This window comes from Sinohyriopsis cumingii, chromosome 4 (assembly GCF_028554795.1).
Source record: "Sinohyriopsis cumingii isolate HCF-2022 chromosome 4, ASM2855479v2, whole genome shotgun sequence".
In the NCBI taxonomy this organism is placed as follows: Eukaryota; Metazoa; Mollusca; class Bivalvia; order Unionida; family Unionidae; genus Sinohyriopsis; species Sinohyriopsis cumingii.
This window is the reverse complement of record NC_142964.1, coordinates 112,772,697-112,799,333: the sequence shown is the minus strand read 5'-3', so window position 1 is coordinate 112,799,333 and position 26,637 is coordinate 112,772,697. Positions and strand designations below refer to the sequence as shown.

At 35.2% G+C, this 26,637-nt stretch overlaps 1 protein-coding gene and 1 long non-coding RNA gene across 3 annotated transcripts; both read right to left on the bottom strand.

Moving 5' to 3' along the window:
* Positions 1-347: 347 nt before the first annotated feature.
* On the bottom strand, positions 348-5,429 carry LOC149801914 (uncharacterized). Its single transcript, XR_016420487.1, has 2 exons — positions 5,304-5,429; positions 348-999 (listed from the first exon to the last, which is right to left on the bottom strand). It is a non-coding gene; the product is annotated as an uncharacterized LOC149801914 (long non-coding RNA).
* A 12,977-nt stretch (positions 5,430-18,406) lies between these two features.
* Positions 18,407-24,203, bottom strand: LOC149801913 (uncharacterized). Of its 2 annotated transcripts, none has more exons than XM_089954362.1 (3): positions 23,975-24,203; positions 22,084-22,802; positions 18,407-18,698 (listed from the first exon to the last, which is right to left on the bottom strand). In XM_089954362.1, exons 2-3 carry the CDS (start codon positions 22,760-22,762, stop codon positions 18,499-18,501), a joined length of 879 nt encoding a protein of 292 aa, XP_089810488.1. In that variant the 5' UTR covers positions 22,763-22,802; positions 23,975-24,203; the 3' UTR covers positions 18,407-18,498. The 2 variants fall into 2 exon arrangements, with proteins under 2 accessions (XP_089810488.1, XP_089810487.1); XM_089954361.1 differs by having other exon boundaries at positions 22,084-22,767.
* Between the last annotated feature and the right edge of the window lie 2,434 nt (positions 24,204-26,637).

Genomic DNA, 26,637 nt, shown 5'->3' with positions numbered 1-26,637 from the left:
GCAAATATCTTTCAGTTGATGCCACTAAAACACTTGTGTGTTCATTGGTACTTTCAAGACTGGACTATTGTAACTCAATTCTGTCTGGTTCATCTCAATATCTGCTCCAGAAACTTCAAAAAGTTCAAAACACAGCTGTTCGGATCATACTTAGAGTACCACGATCAGAGCACACCTCCCCGCTGCTCTGTACCCTACACTGGCTATCCATTCGATCCAGAATCAAACACAAAATTTGTTCTGTGTGCTACGTTTCACTGTCTGACTCTAGTCCAACATACCTATCCGACCTCACCCATGTGTACACACCCGCAAGATACTTACGCTCCTCTTCTGACAATCGTATACTCATTATTCCCACTATGAAAACAAAGTCATATGGACAGCGTTCTTTTGCATACCAAGGCCCAGCAACGTGGAATGAATTGCCCACTGAACTTAGACACAAAGACACAGTGATCACATTCAAGAGGGCTCTCAAAACTCACTTATTTCGACTGCAAGAACAAACTTAAAGACCTAATAATGTTTCCTACCTTAAATATTCTCAGCATGTTTTTTTTTAATGTTTTTTAATTTCATGGTGTTTGTTTTTGTAATCATATCATTATATTTTTTTAATCTTATAGGTGTTGTCTAATGTTGTAAAGCGCTTAGAGCTTCTAAAGATTAGGCGCTATACAAAGTCCTCATTATTATTATTATTATTATTATACCTGGTATACGTTTCTTCGGGTCCTCAGGGAGTTTGAAGTCAATTCTCAGTGTCCACGGATTTTTGCAGCTCGTCAGTTTAGCTTGTAACGTAAAGTCTTTAACGTCGATTTCACAATAATCGTTAGGGTGGTAACAATTGTCGCTTTAGTGGAGGGGCAAACAATTTAGAAGATGGAGGGATAATTCCAACGCCCCGACAACTTTTTGCAATTCCCTCTGGGATGTCATTTACTTCTAGCACCGAACTCAGTTTGGACTGAATGGCCTCCATGTTTACTGTCTCTGGAAGGTACAGTATTTTGTTAAAGAAAACAGGAAACAAAACGAACAAATAGGTCATAATAAAATAATATGAATGGAAATTACAAACATAGACATTCACACACACATTTATATCTATATATATATATGTGTGTGTGTGTGTGTGTGTGTGTGTGTGTGTGTGTGTGTGTGCGTGTGTGTGTGAGCGTGTGTGTAAATGAGCAAGTTCTTGCGAAAACAGGTCTTATCAGGCGTTATGACATCGAGCGAAGAACACTGAAACCACCACCAAAAGTATGACGTCACAATTAATATTAATAAAATATTTTAAAACAATGGCTTATGAAGAGAAATGTAATTAACACTATGATTTCCGTACCGTATCTGATGAATTCGATTATTATTTTCTGATCCACGAATGAATATAAACCTTAATAATGATATGAATGTATATTATTTTTTCATACATTTGCCATCTCTTATTCTTTCTTTGACTTAAAAAAAAACAATCAGACGAAAACTTTTCTTTCATCAAAATAGTGTAACGTGGGTTGTAGACTAGCATGTAGGACAAGAAAAGATGATTTGTAACTATCTCGGCTCTTTGGCTCAATCTGTAGAACTGTGGGTACAGTTTTAATATTTCACATTCTTATTCGAGCGAATCCAATTGAAACCCCATATTCGCCTTTTCCCCACCATTTTTCCTTGTTCCTTAACAAGAAGTTTTTGAAGAAAAACTGTTATTTTTCTAAGAATAGAAGATGATAGAATTTACATGTTTATATTCGATTTGATAATCAAACTTAACGCAGTGAATGCTTGTAGAAGTCCAATACATGATTGGTAAATTTGATTACAAAAATTAGCGGAAACATAAAGACGTAGTTCCAAAATATATTTTCGTATACCAAACTGAAATAACTTTTTGCGATGTACAGAAAAATATTTCATATCCATTAAATATAAGCTTAAATGAATTTGTTTCTGTCTTTCATCGTTTTTTTTTAAGCGGCACATTTAGGAAAAATATAGTATGTCAATCGGCATTTTTTTTTCCATCTAATAAGAACTAGTAAAAAGTATTACCTGGTATTTACATTAAATAAATTTGGTTAACTAGACTTTCGAGAAAATATACATGACCACGAATTCAGAAAAAAATATACAAATCATTAACTGCACAATAAATGATTTTTATTAAAATAAATATATTTTTTCTCAAAAGTTTTGTTAATTAGGTGAAAATTGTGTTTATTATTTTTAATAAGAATCGGAAGATATATTTGCGGAACACTTTAATTGTTTTCCAGCATTCATATCACATTTGCCCTTGGTAGATAATCGAACACCGAGGACGAAGAATACAGCAGTAGAGAGGAAGCCATTGGTGATGAATCTGACGACGTAATCATTTAAAAAAAGAACTGGAACTGATGTCACTTAATGGAGAGTTGGCGATTTTATCAGAAAGAATTGCGGATGTTGAGAAAATTGTATTTATAGTCAGTATCAAAATGCAAATCATGACTTCTTGTTAAACATGAGAGAAATGCTAACGGATGAGAGCAAAGCAGTACATTGTCGGAGAACTGATGGAGATAATACCTGGCATTGGAGAGACTAAAAGGAATATATTGCCCAGTTCTTCAAATCCCTGCATGGCATACGGTACTCGGAGTATCCATTTTTATGTCATCTTTGTATATTAACACAGTTATCATACATCCAATGTAAAGATGCTGATATTATTCACAATGAACGATCATTAAGCTGTTGAATTATTCTCAGGTGAATGTTATTAGATAGAACTAAGGTATTCATTAAATTACCTGCGCTTTCATGCAACATTTTGTAAAGATTCATTGCTTTACCGTTCTGATGGCATAAAGGTTAGAGCGTCCGCCTTGGATGCGAGAGGTCGCGGGTTCGAACCCCAGCTGAGTCATACCAAAGACTTATACAAATTGTACTAATAGCTGGTTTTATAGGCGCTCAGCATTAAGAGGTTAGTGTTAGGACTGATAGGCCTGGTGTCAGGAAATGTGACTGGGTGGAACATGATGCTACATGTCTGCGGCATGATGCCAGAGTGCTAAACATCACTATAAACTGCCGCACTGCAGATATGACTGACATTTGTTTTAAAGCTACGTTAAAAATTCAACACACACAAATCACACGCTCGTTTCATTGTTATCAACGATTGAAAAAAAATACGATTGAAATGTGACATCAGCGTGTGTGTGTGAGAGAGAGAGAGAGAGAGAGAGAGAGAGAGAGAGAGAGAGAGAGAGAGATTACACCAGTGTATCCGAATAGTTGCTGATACACAATATTGTGGTTCTGAAGCAGGCCTCAGATCAAGAAGAGATTCCAGTCAATATTACGAAAGTCACATGGCAGACGATCAAGACTGGTAAGCACCCAGACCTGGTACATAGTGCAAGACTAACTAGATACATTGTACATAGTCATCTTCCCTAGCCAAGGTTCCGATAACCCTATCTACACCTTGGCATATCGAGCAGATAGTTATGTGCTTCTGGTATGTGGATTTCATTGGATGTGACGGCAAGACACCGCATCCCATCACAAATTAAGCTGTTCAAATTTGAACACTGTTAGTACGTGATCGAGACAAGGGGATCACACGACTTGAATGGACTGATAAATAAGCAGTTTTACAATGCCGGTCCGTGTTTACAAAAATACCTTTCACTCAGATACACTTGTAATGGTTTCGATGTTAAACTTACAAAGTATCCTTTTTAGGTCAAATGCCACCGCCGTTTTCGGAAAATATACAATGCACCACGCTATTGGTTAGTTGGTACTACATACTAAAGGAGGCAACACATTAAATTCAATAGGTGTCGCATGGACAAAGAACCGATATAGCTATTTGATCTGCCAAGGCGTAGATAGGGTTATCGGATGCGTCAATAGTTTTTGTTTAAAGCTGTGAGGGATTTGTCAGGGCCTGCTGCTAGGGCTTAACGTGTCCAAGACTCTCAGGGGAGTTGTGAGCTTCATTCCATTATTAAGCATACTTAATCAGGTAACGTTATAATAATGAAATGTTAAGTTTTGCGTAATCAAATAATGTGGGTACGTGAGAAAGCTTGCCAGTAGCTTCTCGTGGGTCGGTGGTTCTTCCCGGGTTTTCCAGAGTTTTTCCTCCACTAGTTATACTTGTCGCTATATATAGCCTATCTTGCGCTGCGAACTGGCGTTAAACCCTACAACATTTTGTGCAACGGTTCCTTAAATTCATTATGTTGTAAGCCCGTGGGAAAATAAACGGAGACAGAGGTGCTAAAATTAATTTTATTATGGTCTCAAACCATTATTAAATCATACAGGTTAGAGTACGAATTAAAATTATCTGACCTGCATGATAATGATATTTATTCATATTTATACAATTATACTAGCATTATCAAGCATTCTCCTGTAGAATCAAGGGATAGCCCTTTCGGTTCTGTTTTATGTATACTTGTAAACACCCATCGCCCAACCACTCCTCTCTCTCTCTCTCTCTCTCTCTCTACATATACACATACGTTGCTTCAAATCTACGCAATAAGTTCTCGTAGTACTCACAAATAATTCATATTCAAAATTCTCTTTTATGACAAAAAGAATGAGATACTGCATTTTGTTTTGGTCTTGCGGAATTTAGTTGTCAGCTCTTGTATTATATACAGTGCAAAGGTAAAAGAAACCCCAACCAATCAGTATTGTAAACTACCTTGGCAAAGATGTGAAAAGTTAACTCGCATTCTCTAATGAATATATTTACTTTATCCTATCCGAAGCTATGGATACTAAAATAATTTAATTATAAAAGACACAGTTCATTTACAACAAAGAATACGCTCAAGAAGCCGGTGTCATCGACAATCTTCTGGACGTTTAACATGCCCTATATATGGCTTTGATTAACATTATATAATAAAAATGGTGATGCCAAAATAGGGCCTTCCTTCTGACAAATCTGTTGCGAAGAAGAGGTTCTCTTTATTGTTTGCTGTTATCGAAATAATGTCGGTCGCTACAGGCATAAATAGGTGGAATGTACATTAGTTTGTAAGATATAACAATAAAATGTACTGGACTTTAAGAAGAAAAGGGGTAACCATATCAGTTTAGCAATAACACTTCAGAATTCTTCTTCTTTTTCTTCTTTTCTGTATCATCATCATCATCACCACCATCTTCTTCTTCTTCTTCTTCTTCTTCTTCTGTGATTTTCACATATGGGGCATAAAATGAATCGGCAAAATTAACCGAAGACAAAAATATGCAACTTATACTCTTACCTTCATTCATGAGCTGTTCTAATGGCTGTCTGACAGCAATTGTTTGTGTGCGGAGAAGTGTAATTGTAATTAGAAATGATAGCTTGTACAACTTCCATATCTTTCTCTCTGAATGTAATATCACACGAATCGGTGTATACTATCCTAAAATTATCATATAGCTCTCTATTTATAAACATTTTATGATTAGGCCACATCTCCAGTAAACATCCTTACCATACATGCTAATTATTGCGGCCTGCCTTTACGTGCACAAACAGGATGTTATGATGTAAATACCGTTTTGGTTTTTTACATAACCACAGACCAATCTGAAAGCTTACAAACAATAGGCATACAGTTAATCCCCCCTACCAAAACACCAGTAGTTCCTTTCAAGCAACTGTCATCCAAAACACTGCATTAGGAACATCCCATATGGCCAGGCACTGAGGATAGGCAGAATTTGCTCCGACAATGAAACATTCCTAAAAAAGGTCTGAAGAGTTATCTAATCATTTAATTTACAGAGGCTACAACAAAGACCTGATTACGGAGGAAACTCAAAGGGAGCAGCAGGGCAGGCGAACAGACTCTAATAGGTTTACCCTGGAATTGTCATACCCTGGAATTGTAAAAAAATTTATACCTAAATTTGGTACCAATATGGAGTCATTCCGCCCTGCTGCTACACACAGGTTAAAGTCCAGTTCGATATCTTGTTCGAGGATTGTGTAAATTTATCGTTATAAATCCATGTGGAGATGACTGAGCTTGAGTAAATAGATTTCTGAATTTAATTATGTCCATGTCACCGCTGCACCAAGTTTGGTGAATATTCCTTAGCGTGTGTGTGTCTACGCCATTAAATGCAGCTAAAATATTACAATTATCTCTAATTACTTTTGGAATTTGTGTATATCTTTGTGTGACATAAATAACATCAGTATTTTTGTCTACCCTCGAGAAAATATCCTTGGTGGATTTGACTGTTTGTCTAACATCACATCGTCATACACAACTAAATTGTTAATAAGTCCATCAATAGAATCAACAGATGGCGCTTCATCAATATCAGTAATAAATTCGATAACATCATTGCAGTGTTCATTCAACAATCTCGCGTTTTCATTAAAATCCTTAAGTACTTCATAACATCGTTGATCATCGACTGATGGTGCTAATAAATACAACTTATCCCATTTTAACCATCTCATTATCAAATTAAGCAACAACTGTGTTTTTCCACTACCAGATGGACCTATTATAATCATTCTAATAGAATTCGGTAGCGCGGCATGATGTTTAACTGGTTCCTGTTTTTTTTCTAGCGGAAAAATCAATTACATTCATGATATCATTATATTATGGATTTATATTGTGTAAAATGTAAAGCGCGTACTCCAACAACTGGTCTAACTACGGTTGTAACGCGCAATAACAGATCAGCTGCTACAGGTACATGTGCGCGATGTGGCACAAAGAAATTTAGATTCATTCCATCAGGTTAACGACGAAAGCCAATCAAAAAAAGTCTACAGCAAAGTCAGTTTTAAAAAAAAGGACGGTGATATTGCAGCAAAATTAGCAAAATTACCAGGAATTCCCTGGGCTAAATATCCAGGAGAAAAACATCTTCCAGGATATAATTATTGTGGTCCCGGGACACGATTTGATATTAGACTTGACAATTATGATCAACCAAAATCAAATGAAGAACCAGTAAATGCTATTGATAAGGCATGTTATGTTCATGATATTGCCTATCGAAGCAATGTTCTACATAAAAGGCATCTCGCGGACGTAAAATTGATTCATACATTAAATTATATTCCTAATAAATCCATTAGGAAAAAATTAGCTAGTTGGTTAATAAATACTGCAATGAAAGGTAAATTAGCGCTAGGTGCCGGTAATTAATATTATGGAATCAATTTATTATTCCCCAACTGGATTCTGGAAGGGTAAAGCAGCAATTAATAAACTTGCTAAGGCTGCGAAAGTAAAACTTTCTACTGCTAAATTATGGTTATCCAAACAGGCAATATGGCAAATTTATTTACCACCGCTTAAACGAATTCAATATGCACATTTTGATGTTAGTGTTCCTAATGAAGTTCATCAAGCTGATATTGTGTTTTTACCGCATGATATTATTAATCAAAAAACATACAAATATGTACTTACAATAGTTGATATTGCAATAGATATAAAGAAGCAGAACCATTATCAACAAAAACTGCCGTTTAGGTAAACTGTTTTATGTCTAGATGCTGGATCATACACAGATGGTTCCAACGACATTTCTGATATTTCATCGCGATAATAATTATCCCTAATTACAACATCAGCTGATTCACAATAATTGAGTATATTTTCGTTTTTAATTCTCCATGAACCCCATGATGAACCATCACATACGAAACCTTCTAATAGCGCTGAATGTTTTTTATCGATATAAAACGAAACCGTAGCTACTCTAACTGCGTCATTAGGAAATTTATTTATCATCGATAGTAAATTTATAGAAACATAAGCAAGCATCAAAGATCTTAAATGGGTATACTGAGGAGATTCTCCATCAATGTAACTAACAACTGTTCCTAATTTATTTCCATCTGGTAAGTAAATATTTTCTCGATTACAAAGTATATTTCTCGCAGCTGTATCAGCGATTATAAAATCTAATTCAGCGTCGTCCATGATTAATCGTGAATGATGTCGTCGGTGATCATATGCCCCACCTTAGTGAATTTACCAATTATTTTTCTACCGAGATGTTTTGCTGTTTTTTCGTCGTGCTCGGTTGGTAACCAAACATTAGTTTGTTTTTTATACGATATAATCGCCTCGCTGACCATCAACGACGTTAATATTGAACAATCAAGCATATATCTCAGTAGTGCTATATGAACCCAGCGTCGTTCTGAGAAGTGTCTACCAAACCAAATATAACAAATCTTATGAAGATTTTTAGCAAATTCAAATAATACTACACGAGCGAATCCTGTCAAAGGAAAATCTGGCAGCCGACACTTAATTGATACTCGTGTCATCTCGTCATTAGGATGTCCAAATTTTTAAAAGTATTCAGCGCATTCACCCATCCCTAGAAAACTTCCTGGATAACACGCGACCATATCAACGGATATCATATCGCTGTAATTGTATTTAGTATTCCATAAACCGCCGTGTCCGTATTCGATACAACTCATCTGCACATCTTTGAGAAATTCATTTCTTGTCGGTTTCCATAAGTTTTTTTCTCGAGCAGCATGAGCAGCAACCGATGGAACTGTAAAACAATTAACTAATAATTGTTCAGAATTCATGGAATATTTTCCGCGAGTTTTTTCATCTCCTTATGTAATGATTCATTTCTGTATAAATCACCATTAGATCTTACAAATTGATCATATTCAATTTCGGAGCTCTTAAATAACCACACTGACACTGGATCGGATTTACTTATTTCGTAAACAAAATTAAATATATTTCCAGGAAATTTTGACGAATACAATTTAACAATACGATCCCGTGGAAATATTGTTACCGAAGATGTCCACGCGTGCGAATTATGATCAATAATTGTAATTGGTGTTCCTCTCGATTTATTTACTGATTCATATAAAATTTACCCCGATAAAGTTTTTACCATCATGGGAAATTTTAATTTCCTTGATAATTCAGCAACATCATTTATTGATGCTCCTTTGTCCGCGACTGATTCAGCCCATGTGATTATTTTTTTACGTCTTAAATCTGTTAAACCCGATCCCGGCCACACAATTTATCCTTGACGAAGAAAGTTTCATCGGAGCAAGATCTCCAACTCATTAAGCTGATAAATTCCATAAACAACTACAGTTACAGGATACGATCGCTCATAATACGGTTTATCAATGCCAGTCAATAGACCGGGTTTAGAATCACCACTCAAAATAACAGTTTTTTCCCCCGCTAACTACAGGATCACGTTTATCACGAATAATCCACACAACAGAATCATTCATTTGTGCAATAAATTTTATTCTAAAGATAAATTTCTTACCATAACTACCGATATGATTAATAATTGTTTTCGCTCGTGCAACATTCATCGTATTATCAATGACAGTATTGTTCACAATTTTCCACGTAGACCATACATGAGATAATCCATCATCGTAAAACTCTTTTTTCGCACTATTAACGTCATTTAGATACTGTTCGGCATCATCAAGATCAAATATATTCATATTATATTTTAGACAAATATCTAATATGATAATGAATCAGTGCAAATTGTTAATGGTTGGTTTACTGGACTATTTTAAAAAAATCCTGCAGAGGAGAATTCTGCGGGCAATATTTACAGTGTATTCGTCGTGGTTGTTCAGGACCGATGCAATGTATGCGATGTGGTACTGGAATCCGAGGAAAAACACGATTATGTGCAGAACACGGTGGAAGATTTTGATCTGATGTTTGGCCAACTGTGATACACTCGTAATTGTGCTAGAGCGATCTCATCTACGGGAATTGCAGTCGGAAAATTAATACTAAATTCTAGCTTAGTCGAACTTACCGAGATCATCGTGGTCCTGTGCGGGATTGTGTTTGTTGCGATCTGCTGAAGTAATTCCGACATTATTAACATTTGTAGCTTTAATATCAACCTGATTGTATACGCTAATCATTGACGAAAATTCAAAATCAGATATAACTCCATCGCTGAGACTCGCCGATAACAACAAGGATAATTTTGAGTACGCGACCGTTGCTTTGTGTAATCGGATTATATAATCGGATAATTTTTCACTCGTACACGAACATATTTTTTTTGCAATGATATTAAGAACACCTGCAATCGTTGTTGTCGCTGAAATACAGATAGTCACGGCTACCGGCGCCATCATTGTTACTGCGGATAATATTATGCCAGTTCCAGCAACAGCTGCGGATAGCGAATAAACAATCAAATCAACGATGACTAATCGTCGTCGATATTTTTTTATTTTTCCCGTGTACGTGTCAATGATATTTTTCAGCGATATTTGCCATTCACGCGCTTGATTGTATCTATATTGAGATGCATCATTGACCGAGGTACTCATTATTTTATTTTATTTAGTAAATAATTGAGGTGATTCAGCTATAAATTCCATGCACCACCAGAACGATGTTGGATTTGTTGTCTTATCAGTTTCTAGTATAAATGTTTCTTCGATTCCCTTATTTAATAAAACAGTTAAAAATCCGAGAAACCTATCACTGGGATGTCGCCAGTTATATTCTGCAGCAATTATACTGAATCTCACAGAACTAAAAATATATAACTTGTATATGCCGGTGATCGCTGCAGTATATTTGATGGTATTATTTTCTTGTGTCTATGTTGAGGATCCAGTCGATGTCGTATATACGATGTTATTGACCTGTGACAAGGTTATTCCGGGTGGAATCTTAATAGAACCAGTTTCTTTCAATAATTCCAGGAATCAGTACTCGAATTCCCTCGAACAGGTCAATGTTATTCTTGATATCATCGAGTTTTATACTAACATTAGACGGAACACCGAAGAATTTATTAACAGTTTCATCGGTTTTTCTAAGATTTCCTTGAAGACTCGTAAAATCATTTGCGGTTTTTCCAAGGTTTCCTTGAAGACTCGTGAGATCGTTTGCGGTTTTTCTATGGTTTTCTTGAAGACTAGTGAAATCATTCACGTGATTGTTATACTCGTTTCGTCGAATTATATCAATTAATTTGATATTACTCGTTTTTAATTTTCCATGTTGGTCTTGAAAAATAACAACCTCATCTGGATCTATTCCTGATAGTGCTAAAAGATTATTAATTTCATCTTTTCTTGCATACTTTGATAAATCTAAGTCGACATGTTTTTTTTAACATTCGTGATAAGAGAGGTCTTCCGTAAATATCAAACATTATTTATCATTGATTGATTTAATTTATCAGCGGTGTATTCGTGCACGACTTTATGATATGGTTTAGTTGATTTTGATAATACATCAAGAACATTAATTGCTTCACGACCACATATTGGCGGATCAGTTAATGTTTGTGTAGGTAACGTTGAATACCAAATTGGAATATTTAATTGTTGTGCATGCTTTAGAAATTCCCGTGGTGGCGCTAATCCGTACGAGTCAAAATAAATAATTCCACGTGGATTGATCGCGTAAGCAACCCAGTGAGTTCCAGGACCATCACTATTATCGAGATTTATAATTCCTGTTTCATTATGATTCGGTTGTTTCGGTAACTGATCTCGCGTAAAAACACCTCTGAAGAATTTTATTTTTAATTTTTTAGCGGCATCAGTTAAGTCAAAATTCGACATCGGTAAAATACTTAGCGGATCTTTGGATACCATGATGCTGGGGTTCCTGGTAGTCTTAGGCCGCGTCCGTACCACGATGGCGGGGTTCCTGGTAGCCTTAATCCGGATCTCTTTTTTATTATAATTTCCTCCTGTTATTTTTTCTGCTATTTTACTACCGGCATATCAAGCAGCGCCTAATGCAGCTGCCTTTGCTGCGGCTGGAACAGCAGCTGCTATTAATGCTGGTAATGCAGCGAAAAAGGGAAATATTCCACCTGTTTTAATTATATCCTTGATAGCACTCGGGGAAAGATCAATTTGAACGCCAGTATTTGCCGATTTCGCTTTATTAAAATTTTTTATTTGAGTTTTAATTAGCGATAATTTATTTGGACCACCACTGGAAATTTGACTATGTTTTAATGTTACTTTTGTTCCACAGATTTTTGTTGTTTTTGATTGAAGTTTTTTCACCTGACCCGGAGTCAGAGTCACACTCACAGAACTGTATGGCATTTTATAGTAAAAACGATTGATTTAAATTAATCTCACATTTTTTCCACTGGAGCATCAATGACTCTCATTCGTCCAACAATACCCTCGAGAAGCATTGTCCTATCGCTAAGTATAACAGCAATTGTTCTAAATTCATCAGGATTCGGATTATCTATTTTAGCTTGGAAATGTATGTCAACGACGGATTGTTTAACTAAATCAATATGTTCTAGTGAAAAATAATAAATCGGATATAATTTTGTAAAATCTAACTGATATTTGTAAACCAGTATCAACATTTTGATCTCGTCCCATATAACTCAGCAAACGATAATATGCACGTGATACAGAATTATTTTCAAAACTTAATGATATCTCCTCAGATGGTTCTTGATGTCCATTTATTCTCAATGATACCTCGGTAACACCAAATTTGTCAAATATCATTGGACTATGTGTTTGACTATTTAATCGATTGGAATTTTGAAGAGCGATAAAGATATGTCTTGGTGCAGAAACACCTTGCTTTGATGATAAGTGCTAAGTAAAAATATTATTTACTCTACTAGTGATACTATCAGTAATTGTTGTTAACCACGATAATATTGATTTACCACCTTGATCCATAAAAGAAAGTATTTTTTGTTTATCAATAATCGATGGAGTCATTACCGGCATCCATAGTGTAGGTTTAGATAATACTACTTTACCAGCAATACCAACAGGTTCTCTCCAGATAGCATCATTACTATCACCTTTTCGATGAAGAACAATTGTGTGCTTAGCTCCAAAAATAACCTTTCTGACATTTCTGCAAAATCCAAATATGTGAGATAATGGAATCGCACATGAGAATCTTCTATGATCACCGTCTAACATTAGTTTACGCATAGAAAATCCTAAATTATGAGTAGGATTTGGAGCATACGGCACCAAAAAAATCACCAGCTGGTCTAGGTACTCCAGCATTTGGGGCAGCAGGAGTGGCAGCACGATCCAATTCTACATAAAGAAATGGATGATGATCAGCAGAGTTTGAACTATCCTTGACAAACATCATACTTGGACCAGCTGATCTAGAATAATCATCTGAATACCTCGCTAGGCCTATAATCGTTGTAGCAACATCAACATTGTCATGAATTAACTCAATTTCTTTTCCATCAATCATGTATATGGCACTTTTAAATAATGCCATAATACCATTATTAACAAGACCAACTCTGTCACCGAGTCCGTATGGTGTATTAGCGGCAACGTTTGTTACAACTTCACCCACAATCTCAATAAATGCTTCACAAGGTAGAAAATATCTACTTGTATCCTGAACTCGTAGTTCAATTCGTCCCTCTTGATTTGGTGATATTGCATCATATAAATAATGTTGATAATCTCTCATTGATTCATCTTTACGCGCCTCTACATCCATGTTGAAAGCTGGGTCGGACATTCGTTTAAACATTTTATTTAAATTTGTTATCTTCTAAAACGAAGACCACTTCCTGATATTAGACTCGTATTCATTTTTTCGGTTCCTTGATTTATTAACTCTGCTAGTTTTTGATTTTCTGCCTCTTGATTTATCAACTCCGTTAATTTTGGATTTGCTGCATCATTTATTACCTTACTAACATCACTTGGCATCACCGAGGTGCTAGGCAATTTGACCGGAACCATCTTAGTGCTAGGGGATTTTACCGGCTGTTTTATTCTACGTATTAAATTTTCTATTCTATCTTTGACGGTATTGAACGCTTTACTAGCAACATTACCAATAGCAGCAGTGGCTTTATCACGAATAAAATTCATCGCCTACATTGATAATCGTTTTGCGATAGGTCCTGCTTTAGGAGCTATCCTCGTGATAAAATCTATAACATCATCACCGAATCCACTTCCGTAAGTAATTTCGTACACTGGTAACCGCGAGTTCATTACCCCAATAGGTACGGATTTACGATGGTTTTCGTGTACAATCATTTTATTTAATTATTTATTTATTTAACAACTAGTCACTGTAATCATTAACAATTTCATCAATAAGATTTCGATAAACACCAATATTCACGATACCAACTTGAAATAATCGCCGACAAATATCAGTTGCCTCATTGATTATTTTTGATGAGTAATTTCCAGCTCGTTTTCCTCCAAGAAGAACTTCTAATCGTGACACATCGTTGACAATATTATCAGGACAAACAGAATTATTTCCTAAACCACTACCAGTAGCACCATGATCTGGAGATTGTGGTGGTGTAGGTTCAACATCACCAGGATCATATCTTGGTGGTACTGGTGTTCGTTCAGGTTCGTCATCTTCTTCTGGAGATGGTGATCGTAGAACTTGTTTTGCTTTTTCCACGTACACATCACCTATAAATTTTTTAAACCCTGGATCTTCTAAGTCAACATCCATTTTCAAAGAAGCAAAATATAATGCAGAAATCCATTTATTAGTCTTTATCGCATCAACATATTCTGGTCTTATATATTTATGTATATCATTATAATCAAATGCAGCAATTTTAATTAATTTATTTCTATCTTCAAAAGTATCAAGCGCATCGTAGGTAAATATCATATCAGAACCTGATGATGGTAATGTTTGTTGTTTTTGCAAAGGTGGAGGAAGTTGGTATAAAAGTTCTTGCTCTTGATCACCTTCTTGTGTTGGTTCACCTTTTCGTGTTGGCATAATCATTTCTTTTATAGTTTTCCTACCTTTCCTCTTTTCTTTCTTTTCTTCCTTTTCTTTCTTTTTTTCTTCCCTTTTTTCTTCCCTTTCTTTCTTTTTCTTCTCCTTTTTTCTGCCATTTCTATCTTTTTTTCTTCTTTTATATTTCGACTAAAACTTTCTTGTGATCTAAATCCATCAAGAAAAGCAAAATACTTATCATGCTTGGTTAACCGAGTAATATTTTGTCTTGTTTTATACAACCAATCAGCCCATGTACCACGATTAGTAACACTTTCAAGATAGTTTAATTTTAAATATTTATGTCTATCTGAAAAACTTGTATAAGCAAATGCACCAAATTTATTTATTTCATTATGATTATTAAGTGGAAAATTTAATATAAGCTTCATACCACTACTATTAAATTTTTCTTCAAGAGTAACACGTTCAGCAGCAGCAGGTTTAGATTTAGGTTCAGGTGGAGGTTGAGGTGGAGGTTGAGCGTGATCATAAGTTTTAGCAATATCTTGAGCTACATCTATATGAACTGGAAGATCTCGTAAAATTCCTTTTATTTTTTTAGTTCTCAATGCAGTTTTTTCTAATACTGGAAGAATATCCTTCTTTTTTTCCTCAGGATCTTTAATATCTCCTAATAGAACTATTTCAGTAGTCGTTGTAATTGGTTTAAATAATAATTCAGATGACTCTGCTAAATCCTCCAGTGTTTCTCCTTGTGCTTGTATTTTTTGTCTGACAGAATCTATTACTGGAAGATATTTCTTTATTGCTTCTAGTCGCTCTCGTGCTATTCTAACAGAATGTGCTTCTCCAACATCTATTATTATTATATTAATAATAATTTTAATTCGCAGAAGATTATAAATTTACATGATCTTCGAACAAGATATCGAATCGGTCTTGATAAAATATTTTAACCTGTGTGTAGTAGCAGGGCAGAATGACTCCATACTGGTACCAAATTTAGGTATACATTTTTTTACAATTCCAGGGTATGACAATTCCAGGGTAAACCTATTAGAGTCTGTTCGCCCGCCCTGCTGCTCAAAAGGCTAAGCAAACACACCGCGATGACCTACTAAAATATGGAAAGAAGGAAAAGGCTGATAGGATACCATTTATCCGACCTGCAATCCAGACAACCCCAATGTAGGTAAAATCATCGGGAAACACTGTCCCATCGTGGAATCGTCGGACGCACTAAAGTTAATCCTCCCTAACAAACCTGTAGTAGCCTACCAGAGGAAAAGAAAACAACTCAGGGACAGCCTGGTCAGGGCGAAGCTAACGCCAATCACTAATCAAGACCACCCTATTTAATCTGGCCTGTGTGGCAATAAAAGGTGCAAAACCTGTCAACATATGATAGAGACCAGGACATGTTCTAGCATAGTGACTAGAGAAAAGCTAAACATACATGGTCCAAATAAAACGTGCAAAACAGAGAACGTAATTTATCTCATCACGTGTAAGATCTGTAGCCTTCAGTATGTCGGACTAATTGAAAAGCTACACAAGAGGATCAACATTCATAGATCTGATTGGATGACAAAGAAGCTGTACAGAAGCCTGGTCGCAGAACACGCCTCCTCCCCTGGCCGCACTTTCAGTGATATAACACTTATTGCAATTGCTCACAACCCCAACTGGAGTTCCCAAACCAGGAAAGAAAGGGAATCTTACACTATACGCCGCCTTAGAATATTGAAACTAAGCGGTTTAAACCAAGAAGGCTAGTAAAAGAGAGCCATGCACAAATAAAATTATCTTTTGCAGCCGACACATTTTCTTTTAAATAATTCTCTAAATTTGCTTAATAGCCTATAATGACTACAATAACAATGAAATATCCGAGATATAATTTGCGCTTACATAAATTTACATAAAATAACAGATGTCGTTATGCCTCATCGATTTCTAGGTCAATAAAAATATTTTCCAGTATCAACAAGGTGAAATAAACTAGTTGAAACATAATAAAGTTAAAGGTTTAATTCCTGTAGAAACAGCCATATAAAGTTTTGCAAACATAACCGTTTTTCTGTTTTGTTTGTTTGTCTTGTCTAAGTTTTGTATTTGCCTTTGAAAAAGACTCATTAAAGAGTCGAAAGCGCTCAGGCTAGTTAGGTACTAGTTTCGCACTGTTCGTTGTCAATTTATTGTATGTATATATTATTTGCCTATTGTTTGTATGCTTTCGAACACATCAAGTGTTACAAACCCAGGAAACAGATACATGCAAGTGTTTTAAAGAGCGTGTAGCTTTGTGCGAAAAACGCGGTCTTCTGTGCGTTTTTGGATATTGTTTTTTTATAAAAAAATAATTATCATTGTTTGCCTCAAAACCATCTGAAGTATGACACAGTTAGAGCGCAAATAATGACTGTGTGATGGGAAGAGATTACTACTCCATCTAGCCGTAATCTGCGAAGTTGATTTCAATTTCTCTGAATGTTCGCCAGATTTATTATGCAACATATACCAAGATTGAAAGCAAATCCATGTATTTCTTTTTCAAATTCGTGGGGTAAAATTATTGCTAAGTATTGATGACAATAATTCTCATCTATTCGGTGCCTTATCGAACTACTCTTCACCTTTCATCCACAAAATCGCTGGGCTCGTCTAATCTGAATGTTTTAGAGCTGCCCATTATCCGTTTGCTTGAAATATTCTTAAACATTCGCATTATTAAAACTATGTTGTTTAGTCTGACATATATGTTTACTTTACTATGATCCCATAAAACCGAAACTAAAATACTTTGAACAACCAATGTCTGACCCAACGATAATATCGAAATCCAGGTAGGCCAAATTTATATTGTTTTGTTCTAACCAAATCTACTCCAATTACAGAACGGATGACAGACAGTCTTTTCTGCATCTAGAAAGAAGACACATGTGTCCGATCCAAATGATTCCATTTCGTGCCTGAAATTTGCAATTGAAAATTGAAACAGCAGCACCCAAAAAACAAAAACAAAAACAGTAACAAAATGTATCGATAAGTGTGCATGAAGTAGACAATTCTTCATTCCTTGCGCTTTATGATTAAAGCGGTATGATGACAGACACATGATACGGTATAAGCAACTGGCATCTGGACATGAATAATTTAAAATAATTTACAGGAGATCGAATAACTGGGGTGGGTGGGTTTACACAATAGTTTACTATCAAATTGAGGCATACATTTCTTGTGAATGTATCAACCAAACTTTAGATCGAATCGTCATTAACTTTTCTGTTTTAACTTTTGAAGCCAAAATAGTAGTATATAAAATAATGTATTACACAGTTTGAAACGATTCATGCAAACTATATCCATTAAGAACAGAATATACTCTCTCGTCAATCTTATTAATATTTTGTTTTATTATAGACGACATACGTACATACATACATACAGACAGACAGACAAACAGACAGGCACGCACGCACGCACACACACACACACACACATACACACATACATACATACATACATACATACGTACATATGTACGTACGTGCGTACGTGATCACAAACAAGTTGACACGAAGCGATTCAATACATTGTCTGTCACCAAAGAAACAAAATCAAGCAGAAGTTGAAAACTTAAAATTTATTCAAGCGAAATGACAACCGTTTAACCTGTGTTCACATGTATGTGATTTCCGAGTATAATACAGAATATTGGTTGATTGCGTTATCGACAAATGATTTCCTGACTTAATCTTATTGGTGCTCTCACTGGTGCTCTCACTGGTCTGCTACAAATGCTTTCGGCACTTCCGGGGCACGGTGGTCCGCCTTTAGATTGTCCTATACAAGTTCTAGTCCGAGTTCTTGTCTCGGGAAGATCATTACAAGCATCTACGAAAGGACAGGTGCTCCATTCGCTCCAATCTATATAAGTGTAAATAATAATAATAATAATAATAATAATAATAATAATAATAATAATAATAATAATAATAACAACAACAACAACAACAAGAGGAGGGTAGGTAAAATGCCTGTCAAAGCTTTTGTGAAAACGCTAAATGGCTTAACAGAAACACTTAACTGCCTGGCTGGGGCAAGGCATGGTTGTGTTATATCACTTATTTTATTTTCATTAATTCTAACTGATTTAAAGACATATTTATGACCAGTATATGATGTAATATTAGAATTCACTACGTTATTCGCGCTGTAGTATGCAGACAAATTTATTAACTTTGCCACAACTGTTATCCAACTTCAAAGTATTCTCAAAAAAAATAAAATAAAAGAATACTACAACATCTTGAAACCAAAGATAATCCTGGAGAAAAGAAAGCAAATTAAAATTATAGCTTTTCGTAAATGGGAATATTTGAGAGGATACGAAAATGGATATTTCGGTGTTTGCCTGATAGAAACAATATTTTTCTTCTAAATATTTGTATTGTGTTTTCTCTTCTGAAAACTCGTGGTATATGTGTGAAGAAACACTTGTAGCATAAGCTGCAAAGGCACTTTACAGTTTGAAGGCTGGACTAAATCATTTTGGCAAACTGTCTACAGAAACTATATTCCATATATCTGAGACTACAATAGGACTAATTTTAAATTATGGGTCAGAAGACTGGGGTTTGTACAAAGGACATTGAAGCTGTACTTACGTCATTCTGTAAATATATTATCAGTCTTGCAAACACAGTTATTTTATGTATAGTGAGTTAGATAGAATGCCAATGAAAGTAGTAAGATACTGAAGAAGTGGTAGTTACTGGTTCAGATTATTAAAGATGACTGATGATATATTCCCGAAATAAACCTGCAGCCTACAACTAACACAAGGCAAACACTGAGATTATTAGGTAAATCAATTGAAGAATATACTGTTCTCATTCGAAATGGGAGAAGTTTATGTTAATCAGTGGGTGATTAATGAAAACCTCTTTTTTCATTATATTTAAACAATGATGTAAAGATATTTTTTCGACAAAAACGAGTTAATTGCAATGGATAGGCTACGATTTTATAATAAAATCATAAACAATTAGAGTTGTCAAAACTATATAGATTTTTTAAACTATTCGCACAGTGTTTGCTTGCAATATATGTTCAGAAACGAAACCTTTCTTACAATGGTAAATATAGGTAGGTTTTAAAATATCCAATATGTTGAAATAATGTGCCCTTTTAGTACAGATACAGAACATGAGTTTCACGTTGTTGTTAAATGCCACATGCATGACAATTTGAGAAATGCCAATTTACCTTCGCACATTAATTGCAATACAAATCACACAACTTTTTATAAATGTATGCAAACAACTCAATAATATTAATATCCTACACCATTTTGTTCTGTATCAAGCAAAATCTATACAAGCTGGACAGTCAGTGTCTGAATCACAAAATTGTTGTTTCCTGGTTGAGTGATATATTTCATACATGCATGTAATCTGGGTAGGTGACCTCTGTTACATGAAGACTAAAAGTGATGATGATGATGATGATGATGATGATGATGATGATGGTGGTGGTGGTGATGATGACGACGACGACGACGATGATGATGATGACGACGATGATTATTATTATTTTTGTATGACCCAAATTATGCCCTAACACAAACTAGGTGATGTAATTTACGGGTAACACGGGTCTACTGTGATTAGCGCCTCCTTTAGTGGTCCTTCCCCATAGAAAGCTAGATTACTAGGGATTCGCAGTGCTATTAGTTCAACTGAACATGTAGAGCTCATGGAAAATTCATTGACTTGAGTTGGCAAACAGCTTAGATATTTCTGTAAAACTGGTATTACTTCCATAAAAGTCAACAATTGTGACTGACAAAACTTTCAATTCAGTTGTGAAATTTCATGAAATTTCTATGCGAGAATGTTAACTTTAAAATGAATTGCTGTATAAGATATGAAAGCACTCCACGTATAGGTGACCCAATGAGTTTCCGACTGACCCAGTACATGAGAGAAAATGTGATAAGGTAAACCTTTATAACATGTTGATTGGCTAGCTTACTTAGCGGGTAATTTAAATGTTTATTATGACACAGCTAATTAATACTCCCTGGGCTTGGCAGAGTCAGTAACGTTAGCATAGATTTAAAACTCATATTTTGACACTCTCGAACTTCTAGAAGAGAAAAATGTGATCTTCAAGGTAAATGTACAATATCCTGCATGCTGAGTTCAACAAGGGTGGTGATCTCGCTTTCTGAGCATGCGAAGGTCTTAAAGTGGTTATTTAGTGTAAGTAGGGTCAAAATAACCAATTTTGTCATCTATTGTATCTGTAGATTGCTTGAAACTGCTGTACTTCATTATATCATCCAGCGAAGAAGAATAATGAACACGGTAAAAATGTTATAAGATGTATTCTTACTTCATCCAGATGGCTAGTATTGCTTGTAAGGAGCCACGGTTGCATCAAGGTCATTAAGAGCAAATGAAATCAATAACTGATATTCAACAGTTCTATTATAAATTATATTTTCAATTTTAGAGCATTTAAATTCAAATTAAATGTTTAATATTTTACTCACTGTCTTTTGCATAATTCCAAAGGCTTAGATAACATTTCCGGGGATACAACAAACATTCATATACAAACATCATTAAGTGCAAGGAAGATCAAATTATCACTTTGTTTGCTATTCATTTCAATGTTGATTCAGTTTTCTCAATTTAGTGGAAGCGCTAAGCCTGAATAAGCGCTTTAAATTTCACTTACTACAACCCAGAAGATATAAGTGACCATCGTCGTAACGTCATTCCCCCATTTGGCTTCGTTTGACATTTTATGACACATCAACACTAATAGGCTATTTAGTGCCGAGGCAATTGGAGCAAAGTGTCTTGCCCAAAACTACATCATATTAACCGATTAAGGCTGATACGATGGCAGGATTCGAATCCGCACCTTTCGATCTCGAGTCTGGCACGCTAATCACAGATGCCTCAGAGGCTGCTGTCTCCATTGGTCGCCTGTTACGACGCGCTAGATGGCGCATCGAGCCCTCGAGCCTTTTCTTCATCTCTGAGCTGGCAGGAGGTGTGAGTTTGTGGTGTTTACCTCGTCGGTTGACAGTGTTTGGGACGCCTCCACCCCACCCCCGGCCGACAATCAGGTTAGAAGTTATACACTGTTGAATGAAATAACTAAGGTGTGTGCATTTTTGTAGCCTTGGTACATTCTATTTTTTATCTCAGCAGGGAGGGGTAGAAACAAGCGGGAAAATTAAGAAGGATTGGAATATGTGTGGAACTTAATAATAATAATAATAATAAATTCTCACCCGATTTACATGATTCTGGGCCTTCTGCGAAATGCCCTTGTTTCTCGACAATCGTTTCACAACGCTCACATTTATAGCAAAAGCATGGGAATCGTTTGGTCTTGATTTCGTAGTCAATTTTCAGTTTATAATACAATTTATTCATATCATTTCCAGGCTTGCCGTCATCGTAGGCTGTGTTGTATTGTAATCTTTTCACATTATCGGATGGCCTTGTACAGTCCCAACGAACGAACAAGTTGAAATTAAAGTAGACCTTGGCAGCATTAATACTAATGCCGAAGATATTCAGCCCCGCCGTGGCTATTCTTGAATTAGATATAAGTGTGGTCACCCCGTCGGCGTTGTTATTGTCCAGAGTAAGAACAATGGGTTCCACATCGATAAAAACCAACGGTCTGATTATACCCGGTATTCGTTTCTTCAGGTCCTGAGGGAGTTTGAAGTCAATTCTCAATATCCACGGATTTTTGCAGATCGTCAGTTTAGCTTGTAACGTAAAGTCCTTAACGTCGATTTCACAATAATCGTTAGGGTGGTAACAATTGTCGCTCTTGTGGAGGGGCAAACAATTTAGAAGATGGAGAGACGATTCCAACGCGCCGACAACTTTTGCAATTCCATCTGGGATGTCATTTACTTCTAGCACCGAACTCAATTTGGACTGAATGGCCGCCATGTTCACTGTGTTTGGAAGGACAAGTAATCTTAAAATTAAACTAGGAAAGAAATAAACGAGCACATATTAGGTGATAATCTGACAACGAACAGTGCAAATCTAGTATCTAGCTAGCCTAAGCGCTTTCGACTCTTAATGAATCTTTTTCAAAGGCAAATACAAAACATAGACAAGACAAACAAATAAAACAGACAAACCGTTGTCTTTGTAAAACTTTACATGTAATCATGTAGTCATGTAAAGTTTTACAAAGACAACGGTTTGTCTGCTTTATTTTTTTGTCTTGTCTGTTTTCTATTCGCCTTTGAAAAAGACTCATTAAGAGTCGAAAGCGCTTAGGCTAGCTAGATACTAGTTTTGCACTGTTCGTAGTCAGTTTATTAGATTTATCTTAATCAATCCCTGACAAACGTGATCCCTTGCTCGATCCTGTGCACTTGAAAGGACTGTTATTTGCCATTTGATTTGTATTCTTTATATATATATATATATATATATATATATATATATATATATATATATATATATATATATATATATATATATATATATATATATATATATATATATATATATATATATATATATATATATATATATTGCTTCAAAACTACGCAAACCTTCTGGTAGATACCCGCAACAAATTTAATTTTAAGATATAAAAAAATAATTGAGGAAGCCGGTGTCATAGACAATTATTCAATTATTTGGAGGTTTGAGTGGCTTTATGAATGGATCTGATTAACAATAAAATTTCACATTATCAATTATCTTCTATACATCAATACGTATTTACTTTGATATAATAATAATAAAAATAAAAATAATAATAATAATAACAACATGGTGATGTCAAAATAGTGCTTTGTTTGTGACAGTCCTATTGCAAATGAGAAGTTCTTTTTATTGTTAGCTGTGATCGAAATAATATCGATCACGACAAACATAAATCGGTGAAATGCACATCATTTGTTTAATGTATAACAATAACATTTGTTGGACTTTGACACACAAAAAAGAGGTAGCCACAGTAGTTTATTAGTAATCTCTCATTTTGTTCAGAGAACTTTGGAAATGTGGCACTAAAGAGAATTAGTGTACGCTTCTACAATATGTCATATTATTTTTATATATTAATTTGATCAATTTCAGGAGCAAATAAAGAAATAAACCGAAAACACTACAACTAAGATGCGAGTTATTCACTCTTACCTTCTGTCACTGACTGCTCTAAGGGCTGTGCAAAAGTAATCGTTCGTGTGTGGTGACACGTAATAATCAACATAAATGATAGTTTGTACCAGTCTATTGCTTCCATTTCTTTATCTCAAAATGTAATATCACACGAGCCAGTGGACACTGTCGTAAATTTCTCACATATCTGGTCATATCCATCTGTTTATAAACCTTTCATGATTCGGCCATATCCCGGTTCACACAGTTTGTTTATACCGCACCAGCTAATTACCAAGGTCTACTTTTACGCCACGCTTTAAAATACGTGTTTTGTCAAAGCTATGAATAATTACATAAAGGAAAGATGGGGTGATCCGGGAAATTGACCAGCTTTATGTTCAAGTAAAATGTCAGAAACTTCCTTCAGATTGGTCAGAGGTTAAGTAAACATAAGGAATTATGTCACTGCGGCAGAGTTTGACGTTAGAATCCTGTTTGTGTTTGTTTATATTGCATGTCAGTCAATAGAAATATTCGGTTTATTTAAGTTTTGTTTCTGATAATTTAATAGAACGATTTGGCGTATAAATTTATTTTGACTATTGTTTGTAAGCTTTCGAACACATAAAGGTATTGCAGATCCAAGAGAAAGATACGTGCATGTATAAGAGATCATGTAGCTCTGTGTGAAAAGCACAATTTTCTCTACTGACTTCAGGCTATTATAGGTATTGTCGGCCATAGAACTTGCATTGTACTGGATTAACTCGCGTACGATGAATGTGATGTGATGAAGGAAACAAATATTTAGCAATAACTCATGAAAAATTGTTGGGCGTATGCTTTCATGTTGCAAAGGGTAAGCAACAAATGCCATTCTTTTCCTATTAACTCCACACATGAGGGAGGATTTAAAAAAAGGGGTTTTAAATTAACAATTTTAAGATAGGAAATGTAAAAATACACTTATCTATGTTGAGGATTTGAACTCAATACTTCAATCTCAGTCATATATCATGGTCATCATAATACCACCACTCGACCACCTTGGCTAGTCTAACGCTCTTTGTATTCCAGACAGTGCCACTGTGCTGAATTTTGAAAATGTTGACTTCTTTGTTAACCATATATTGCATTTATGGATCAGATAGACTGTATCTAATGCTTGGTTTGTTTATTCAATAACACATATATAATGTGTCAAACTTATGACTATGCCGTCAGACGAAATATCTTAAATTACCCTATAGTTCCATGAAAGAGTTTGTGTGCATCATATATAGTGTACATCGTTTACCTTGTCTGATGTTTCCGGGATTAAAACTTTGTAAAAGGCCAGTTAGTAAAAACTTTCAATCCAAATCGTGGGAATGTTTTGGTACTGCAGTATTCTATCTGAAAAGAAAATAAACATATAATTAAAAAAGGACACCTTTATCCTGGCAAGTCGTTTACAGATTCATGTTGAAAATAATACTTCTTTATCATAATAACAAGTCTTGCATTTCTCTTACAAATAAATATAAAAACGCTCCAACACCTTAACATTAAGTCTCGCATTTCTTGTACAGATGCCTACTGAAACTAACACTTATTTACCATAATAATAAGTCTGGAATCTCTTTTACAAATACATATATAAAAATAAGAACTTTTCCATAATATGAGAATGAAGTTAACGAAGCAAATTTCGTGTGAAAACAAAACCTTCCATAAACAATGCAAAACAAGGATCATCTGGATTTTTTATGAGGATGATTTTTGCTTTTCGCATTCTAATCAGAAGGATTCGGACAAACCACTAAGAAGTGGTAACATCCTGAGAGATTTGCGCCACTGCTAGAATGGCATTTGTGATATTGACAAGAAAAAGAAACTCGAGTTTTCGTCATTTTTTATGAACTTGTTTCTAAAACCTTTGAAGACTTACTGAGCCAAACAAGCGATTCAGGTTCAAAAATAGTTACCCAGGATTCTGCATCAGAGACAAAATGTCTAACAATTCTGCCAAGAGATTATCCAATCAGGATTAAAGTATTTTATTCCATTTGAAAAAGTTTGGAAGCAATTATAATATGTGCAAAACAGTCAAAGAAGAAAACAAAACACAATTAAACAGCAGAACATTGTTGAATGTGTGCAATTTTGAGTGACATATTTCCATCTTTGTTTCTAAAGATGACCAATCACGTGATGACCTGTGTAAGTAAAATATAACAAAATAAGATCAGTTACTCGCATTAGAGGCTCACAGAGAGATTGACCAATTTTCACTTAAATATTGTTTAAAGCCCAGATCAACGTCGAATTCTGTCATGCCGAAAATATTGGTAATAAATATAATTAATTAAAAACATGGAAGAAAACTAAAACAGGAATGCATCAAAATGGACAGCGTACGAAAACAAGTGAAGAAAAATGGCGCTAAAATATTTTTGCATTACACTGTCTGTATAATGACATTTTGGATGGATCTCATCACCATTTATAATATGAAAACTCTACAAGGACACGGCCTTTTGCATATATACTTTTAAGAAGAATAACATTTCGAATATCATACACATTCCTGGCGATAAATAGACTTTCAAGGAATAATACTTATTTAAGTATGCTTTCTTGTCGAAAGATGTTCCGCGCTATTTTTCTTCTGCCTTTTGTGGTTGCTGTTGACCTATAAGATCTTGATGTTTGTGGCA

Bases quoted from the DNA above. Each gene is read 5' to 3' on its own strand.
- LOC149801913 (XM_089954361.1), bottom strand. From the start codon at position 24,080: ATGGAAGCAATAGACTGGTACAAACTATCATTTATGTTGATTATTACG. The intron at 22,768-23,974 runs GTAAGAGTGAAT...TTCCAAACACAG, and splicing joins AGAGCAGTCAGTGACAGAAG to TGAACATGGCGGCCATTCAG. The intron at 18,699-22,083 runs GTGAGAATTTAT...ACACTTATATAG, and splicing joins CCCAGAATCATGTAAATCGG to ATTGGAGCGAATGGAGCACC.